The 8,420-nt window shown below is 45.5% G+C and overlaps 1 protein-coding gene across 1 annotated transcript in view; it reads left to right on the top strand.

The window, feature by feature from the left end:
* Positions 1 to 3,701: 3,701 nt before the first annotated feature.
* Positions 3,702 to 8,420, top strand: part of INO80D (INO80 complex subunit D) — a 46,646-nt gene continuing 41,927 nt past the window's right edge. Inside the window, exons 1-3 of the mRNA XM_008060616.1 lie at positions 3,702 to 3,825; positions 3,930 to 4,176; positions 6,620 to 7,365. Of these exons, the coding sequence (XP_008058807.1) occupies positions 3,959 to 4,176; positions 6,620 to 7,365 (964 nt within the window). The 5' untranslated portion in view covers positions 3,702 to 3,825; positions 3,930 to 3,958. The remainder of the gene's footprint in view (positions 3,826 to 3,929; positions 4,177 to 6,619; positions 7,366 to 8,420) is intronic.

Below are 8,420 nucleotides of genomic sequence, written 5' to 3' on the forward strand. Positions count from 1 at the left end.
TAGAGATGAGGTCTCACTGCCCAGGCGGGTCTCGAACCCGTGGGCTCAGGCAATCCACTTACCTCAGCCTTCCAAAGTCGCGGGATTACAGGCTGAGCCACCGAGCCCAGCAATTTCATTCTTTTTAATGACTGAATAGTATTCTATTGTGTGTATATACCACTTGTTTTTTTTTTGTTTGTTTGTTTGTTTGTTTTTTTGAGTTGGATTCTCACTCCGTTGTCCAGGCTGGAGTGCAGTGGCATGATCATGGCCACCCCACTGTCAACCTGCTGGGCTCAGGCAATCCTTCCGCCTCAGCCTTCCAAGTAGCCGGAACTACAGGCGCACACTACCACACCCGGCAAATTTTTTTGATTTATTGTAGAGACGAGGTCTCGCCAAGTTGTCCGGGCTGGTCTCGAACTCATGGACTCAGGCAATCAACTTGCCTCGGCCTCCCAAAGTGCTGGGATTACAGGCTGAGCCACCTAGCCCGGCCCTTTTTTTTTCTTTTTTTCTTTTTTTTTTTAATTGGAGTTTCACCCTGTTGCCTAACCTGGAATGCAGTGGCATGCTCATGGACACTGCAGCTTCTATCTGCTGGGCTCAGGCACTCCTTCCTCCTCAGCCTTCCAAGTAGCTGAAACCACAGGCAGACACCAGCATGCCCAGCTAAATTTTTAAAATTTATTGTAGAGTTGAGGTCTCACCAATTTGCCCCAGCTAGTCTCCCACTCCTGGGCTTGGGCAGTCCTTTCACTTCAGCCTCCCAAAGTGCTGAGATGACAGGTATGATGAGCCACCATGCCCAGCTTACCACCTCTTCATCCATTTACCCACTGATGGGCACTTGGAGTGATTCCATAACTTGGCTATTGTGAATTGTGCTGGAGTAAACATGGAGGTGCAGATGACTCCTTATACTGATTTCCTTCCCTTTGAATAAATACCAGTAGTGAGATTGCTGAATCATATGTAAGTTCTGTTTGTAGTTTTATGAGAAACCTCCATACTGCTCTCTACAGGGCTATACTGATTCACATTCCCACCAGCAGTGAGTTCCCCTTTGCCACATCCTTGCCAGCCTTCTAGCACTTGTTACTTTTTGTCTTTCCTATACTAGTCATTCTGACAATGGCTTTGGTTTTCATTTTCATGATGATGAGTGATGTTGAATATTCATATATTTGTTAGGTATTTGTATGTCTTTGAGAAATGTCTATTCCAATCCATTGCCCATTTTTAATTCAAATTGTGTTTTTTTGCTATTGAGATGTTTGAGTTCTTTATATATTCTGGATATTAGTCCCCTGTCGGATAAATAGTTGGCAAAAATTTTTTTTTTGTAGATTGTCTTTTACTCTGTTGATTGTGTCCTTTACTGTGCAGAAGCTTTAATACAATTCTGTTTGCTTATTTTCTATTTGTTTATTTTGCTTTTGTTGCCTGTGTTTTTGAGCTCTTACTCATAAAATCATTTTTCAGACCAGTGTTCTGAAGCATTTTCCCTATGTAGTTTTATAGTTTTAGGTCTTTGATGTATTGTGAGTTAATTTTTGTATGAAAGGTGAAAGATTGGGATCCAGTTTCATTTTTCTGTATATGGATATCTAGCTTTCTCAGCACCTATATTTAATTTTTTTTTCTGAGCTGGAGTCTCACTCTGTTGCCCAGGCTAGAGTGCAGTGGCATGCTCATGGCAACTGTAGCCTCGACCTGTTGGGCTCAGGTGATCTTTCCGCTTCAGCCTTCCAAGTGGCTGGAACTACAGGCACATGCCATCATGCCCAGCTAACTTTTTTATTTATTGTAGAGATGAGTTCTCGCCAAGTTTACCTAGGCGGTCTCTAACTCCCGGGCTCAGGCAATCCTCTCGCCTCAGCCTCCCAAAGTGCTGGGATTACAGTCAAGTGCTTGAGCCATCACGCTTGGCTAAATTTAAAATTTTAGTCCAGCTTTTCTTTCTTCCATCTTAATAAATTTAAAAGGGATTAACTTAGTAATGAAGGTGATTTTTTTTCTCAGAAAAGAAAATGTGATTGTTTTTTATTTATTTATTTATTTGAGTCAGAGTCTCACTCTGTCACCCAGGCTGGAGTGCATAGGCACACTCACGGCCACCGCAGCCTCAAACTATTGGGCTCAGGTGATCCTTCCGCCTCAGCCTTCCAAGTAGCTGGAATTACAGGCATGTGCCACCATGCCTGGCTAATTTTTTGATTTATTGTAGAGATGAGGTCTCACCAAGTTACCCAGACTGGTCTTGAACCTGTGGGCTCAGCCAGTCCTCTCACCCTGGACTCCCAAAGTGATGGAATTATTGGCGTGAGCTACTGTGCTTGGCCTATTTATTTATTTTGAGTGGGAATATCACTCTGTTGCCCAGTGCAGTGGCACGATCATGGCTCATCGCAACCTTGGTCTTCTGGGCTCAGCCTCCCAATTACAGGCGCATGCTACCACACCCGACTGATTTTTTGATTTATTGTAGAAATGAGGTCTCGCTGCCCAGGCGGGTCTCGAACCTGCGGGCTCAGGCAATCCACTCACCTCAGCCTCCCAAAGGTGCGGGATTACAGGCTGAGCCACCGAGCCTGGCTCAAGTTTTTTTTTCTATTACAGTAAATGAAATATTCTCTTAAGGAGAATACACATTCTCTACCTTTGTCATGGGCAGGTGGAATATGGTAGATTATAATTGTTAACACTTAGGAATAATAACCTCCATTTACCTAGTGCTTAGGAAGTTGCATGCTTTGGGTCAATTTGTCCTTGGAGCAACCTGGTGGTGACATCGCTGGTGTTACTATCCCTATTTTATAGATGAGGAAACTGAGATTCAGAAAGGTTAAACAAAATGCAGTAAGAGCAGATTTTGAACTTGAACAACCATGGCTTGCGACACCTCAAGCATTTGTGTATCTCATCATTCACTGGTAAAGGAGAGAGTATTTCTTGACATTTTCAGTGGCTGGTATCTGAGCTGTTCCATGAACCATCTGAGTGACTGGGAGTGTGGATGAAGGAGGGTGGCCAGAGTTCATCAGCTATAGTAGATCCAGCTTCACAGCAGCCTAGTACTGGGCCTTTTGTGGGTAGATAGTAAGTATTGTGTGATTTCTTCCTTTCATTTTCTCACTGACTCTCAAGACTCAAGGCATGATGATCATCTTTCTTAGTGGGATTGGAGACATCCTGTGTGCACAGCATGTACTGAGTGATGTAAGTAGCCAGGCCACTGCCTTGTGCCTGGGAAGTTTTTAGAGTTTGGATGGGATCAGTGTGGGGGAATATTAGAAGGAAAATAACATTTGTTTAGAAGTAGAACTTTGCTCTGTTTTGTATTCCATAGAAGCATGTGTTATACATTGCTAAGTATATTGCCAGCATGTGGAAAAAAGAGAATTACTGGTGCGTTTTAGGTCTGCAGTTAATTCTGTTGGTATTGTCAAGGGTTTTGGGTTCTGAAATACAGTTAGCATGCAAACACTGGTCCAGAAAAACAGGTGGAGAAACCCTGCTGCTTGTGGTATTTGTAAAACTGAACAGAGTGTCACTCCACTCTCTTTGGGGGTAAGGTAAATTAATGATATAATGCCTTTTGTTTCCTAGCTAACTTCATTCTTGGGATGTTGGTTTACAGCGAAGAGCCCGTTGCATTAGGAAGGGTGATGTCACAGTGTGTTACTTCCTGGGTGAGCCGCCTTTGCTTATGTCCTGTTGTTAACTAGGCCTTTTGATATTTTCGTAGACAATCTGCTTCACCTTGATTCTGCAGCATTCCACACTGTGGTACCCTTGGGGTCTCTTAACATTGCTATGGTGCAGAAGATTTGAAATCAGGTATGACTGTGGGGACAGGAGTCCCTCGGTGAAATTTCAACCTGCATCTGCCTTACATTCTCTGATTTATCATTTGGGTTTCTTTTTTTGTGGTGGCCTTTTAGCTGATGTTCACAAGGAATAGAGTCACGTGATGTATGAAGGGAAACATATACACTTCTCTGAGGTTGACAATAAGCCCTTGTGCTCATATAGCCCCAAACTGTGCAAGCAGCGGCGACTCAACGGCTACGCATTCTGTATCAGACACGTTCTGGAGGACAAGACTGCCCCCTTCAAGCAATGTGAATATGTGGCCAAGTACAACAGCCAGCGCTGCACCAACCCCATCCCCAAGTCAGAGGATCGCAGGTGAGAGCTAGGAATGAGGTACACTTCTTGGTCCAACTAGTAGGCTTGGAATTTGGCCTTGTCTTTTTTTTCTTTCCCTACCCCCCTCCCCTCCCCTCCCCTCCCCTCCCCTCCCCTCCCTTCCCCTACTCCTCTTCAAACCTCTGCCCTCTCCTGCCCTCCCCTCCCTGCGTTGCTTTCTAGGAATAATTAAATGTTGCATTCTAGGAGTAATCTAAGTAAATGTTGGAATACTTCTAAAGATGAGAGATGGCAGTGTTTTTTAATGAAGTAGTAAATTTGGGGAATTATTTGTAAAGTATGTTTTAATGTTTTCTTTTTATTTATTTTATGCACTTGTAGAATTATTTTATTTATTTATTTTTAAAAATTTTTTGAGTCAGAATCTCACTCTGTTACAGCCACTGTAGCCTTGACCTGCTGGGCTCAGGCGATCCTTCCACCTCAGCCTTTCAGGTAGCTGGAACTACAGGCATGCACCACCATGCCCAGCTAATTTTTTGATTTATTGTAGAGATGAGGTCTCACCAAGTTGCCTAGGCTTGTCTTGAACCCATGGACTCAGGTAATCCTCTCACCTTGGCCTCTCAAAGTGCTGGGATCATAGGCGTGTGCCACCATGCCCAGCCAAGCTGTAATTTTATATATAAAGTTTTAGTAGTTTATATTTGCTAAGAAATTTTTTATTTCATTTAGATTTATTCTTTTTTTGAACAGCTTAATTAAGATAGGATTCCCAAACCATAGAAGTCATTCATTTAGGTGATTGCTCAGTGTTTTTACTGTTTCACTGGGTTGTACAGCTATCACCATAGTCTAATTTTAGAACATGATCGTTCTTGCAAAAGTGACTCCATACCCGTTAGTGGTTACTCCCCATGTAGTTCTTTTACTTTATTTTATTTTATTTTATTTTTTTTGAGTTGGAGTCTCACTCAGTCGCCCAGACTGGAGTGCAGTGGCCGCTCCTGGCCACCGCATCCTCGACCTGCTGGGCTCCGGCCATCCTTTCGCCTCAGCCTTCCGAGTAGCTGGACTACAGGTGCGCGCTACCATGCCCGGCTAATTTTTTTTGATGAATTGTAGAGATGAGGTGTCGCCAAATTGCCCAGGCAGGTCACGAACCCGCGGACTCAGGCAGTTCACTCACCTCGGCCTCCCAAAGCACGGGATTACAGACTGAGCCACCGAGCCTGACCATGTAGTTCTTTTAGACTAGGAAGTTCATATCTACCCGCTTATTTGAAGTACTGTTCGTAACCACTAGCTGTTCTAGTTATGAAACATTTTCCCCTTGGAAGAAGCTGGGTTTTCAAGCGCTCAGACTCTTTGTGGCAGTGCTGCTGCATGGCCGGCTTGAGAAGGCCTTGTCCATCCCAGCCCAGCCACCATCCCCAATGAGGCTGCCTGTATGTCTGCCAGTAGAGGGGCTCGGGTTCTAGATAAAATAACTCTATCTCCTGCTCCCTACTAAAAAGTCAATCCTGTTGCCAATTTGAAAAATAAGTTGAAAGCCACAACAAAAACAATATTCTTTATTACGTTTTTCCCTGTTCTTGGGAAGCATCTTGATTGGGCAGGTTTCCCTGATGCTTCTCTCCTTGCTGGTTGTGGCCATATGGATTTGTTTTTTTCTAGCTGTCTTTCTGTCTCTGTAACTCTATCTCTTTACCCTTTCTCTATCTCTGTGTGTAAAGCACCCAGTAGACACTTGACATTCTTTTTTTTGAGTGGAAGTCTCACTCTGTTGCTCAGGCTGGAGTGCAGTGGTATGCTCACGGCCCCTGCAAACTTGACCTGCTGGCCTCAGGCGTTGTTCCACCTCAGCCTTTTAAGTAACTGGAACTGCAAGAGTGTACTATTACGCCGGTTGCTTTTTTAATTTATTGTAGAGACAAGGTTTTGTTAAGTTTTCCAGGTTGGTTTTGAACCCTTAGGCTCAGGCAACTCTGTCTTCTGCCTCCCAAAGTTCTGGGATTACAGGTGTGAGCCTTTGCACCTGGTCTACACTTGACATTCTTGAGGGCTGTGTCATGAGCTCTTGTGACTTTCTAGTACTTTGATGGATTAGAACTTAGGTTTTTCTCTATAAGAGAATTGTGAGTGCTCCTCAGATTCCTGGTGAGTTACTTTGTGTATGAGTAGAGCAGTATCACCGAGTGGTCATCCAGCCACTAACATGGGCTGCGTGAGTTTGCACAGTCTTGAGAACTGTGTGAGGTCAAAGATACTGTATTACTGTACTCTATACACACAACCACTTGTAGAGGATGCATGCACATGACCGTTGATGCCAGACATGTGAACTAACTCATGTGATTGAACATGTGAACATACATTCACATCTTTGAAAGTTAACATGAAGATTTGTAACCCGTGGTTTTATGGTCTGCCTGTCTTGACCTGTCGGTGACTGTTTCTCTGTCTGTGTATGTTTTTAAAGGTACTGCAACAGCCACTTGCAGGTACTTGGCTTTATCCCGAAAAAAGAGAGGAAGAAAAAGAATGATCCTATAGAGGAGGTGAAGGTCAGGCACCAGATGGATGCCATGGCCTTCAGCCTGACGGTTCCCACGCTGGCCTTGAAGATGCCCAATGGACTGGATGGGATGTCCCTCTCTCCGCCGGGGGCCAGGGTCCCCCTCCACTACCTGGACACTGAGTTGGAAGATCCTTTTGCTTTCCATGAGGAGGACGAGGACCTGAAGAGAGGTGCGGCTGTGAGGAGGAAGCTGCAGAGCAAGCTGGCCCAGAACCGGCAGCGCCAGCGCGAGACGGAGATCCTGAAGGTTCGACAAGAGCACTTTAGTCCCCCTTCCGCCCCTGCCCAGCAGCCTCTGCAGCAGCACTCCCGCCTATCACGCCTGTCCCCTCTGTCCACATCCTTAAGGCCGCCGGCGCCACCACAGGGCTCCGTCTGCAGGTCACCTCAGCCTCAGAACACCAGCCTCCCCTCACGTGGGGTGGCCCCCCACAGCACAGCACAAGCGCGGCAGGGGCCTCAGCGGAGGCCGCCCCCACTGCCCGCCGCCACCAGGGCACCTGCTGGGGATGTGCCCCGGCCCGACCGGGTCCTCATGAAAGCCACAGCCTTCTCCCCACATCTCTCCTGCATAAGCCAGCTGCAAAGACTGGTGAGACTGTGCACACAGAAGCACCAGTTGGACACGGACCTGTTCCCGCATTTAGGTGAGTCGTCTGCTGTGTCACAAGGCGGTTGCACAGCATGACACCATGTTTTGTTGCGATCTCACTGTCAACGACCACCATGTGTGTGATGGGGCAGAACCACAGAGTGTTGCAATGAAGGAGTCTACATTTGGGGGCCACCTAACAAGTCATGTTAAAACACACAATTCCCCTTGGTGTCCAGGGGGTGGCGCCAGGACTTCGGTGGACATCAGCATTCACGGATGCCCAAGTCCCTGGTGTCAAATGGTGTGTGTTTGTATAGGTTATATAAACCTATACGTCATGTAGTCCCCTGTACATTTTTCCTTTGTTGCTTCTGAATTTTGTTTTGCTTGAGAAAATCTCCCCATTCCCTAGTTTATACAGATACAGTAAGACCCCTACATAGGAACAAGTTCTTTTCCGAGAGTGAGTTCATAAGTCCAATTTGTTTGTAAGTCCAAAGAAGTTAGCCTAGGTACCCAACTAACACAATCGGCCATACAGTGCCAGCTATATCACTGGTGCTTTTACGCTTCCTGAGCTTGAACTAAAGATACTGTACTACTGTACTCTATACAGTATTGTAAAGTACACAAAAGCACAACCACTTGTAGAGGATGCATGCACATGACCATGGATGCTAGACATGTGAACTAACTCTTGTGATTGGACATGTGAATGTACATTTCACATCTTTGAAAGTTCGTAACATGAAGATTTGTATGTAGGGAACTTTCTGTGTTCTGTATTTTCTTTTCTTTTCTTTTTTTTTTTTTTTTGAGTTGGAGTCTCACTCTCTCACCCAGGCTGGAGTGCCATGGCATACTCATTGCCACCCCCCAGCATCGATCTGCTGGGCTCTGGCAATCCTTCCGCCTCAGCCTTCCAGGTAGCCAGAACTGTAGGCACGTGCTACCATGCCTGACTAATTTTTTATTTATTGTAGAGATGAGTTCTCACCAACTTGCCCAGGCTGGTCTTGAACCCACAAGCTCAGGCAATCTACTCACCTTGGCCTCTCAAAGTGCTGGGATTATAGGCTGAGCCACTGAGACTGGCCTCTTTTTTTT

The sequence above is a fragment of the Carlito syrichta genome, unplaced genomic scaffold (genome assembly GCF_000164805.1).
Source record: "Carlito syrichta isolate Samal-C Ts95f unplaced genomic scaffold, Tarsius_syrichta-2.0.1 Scaffold304675, whole genome shotgun sequence".
In the NCBI taxonomy this organism is placed as follows: Eukaryota; Metazoa; Chordata; class Mammalia; order Primates; family Tarsiidae; genus Carlito; species Carlito syrichta.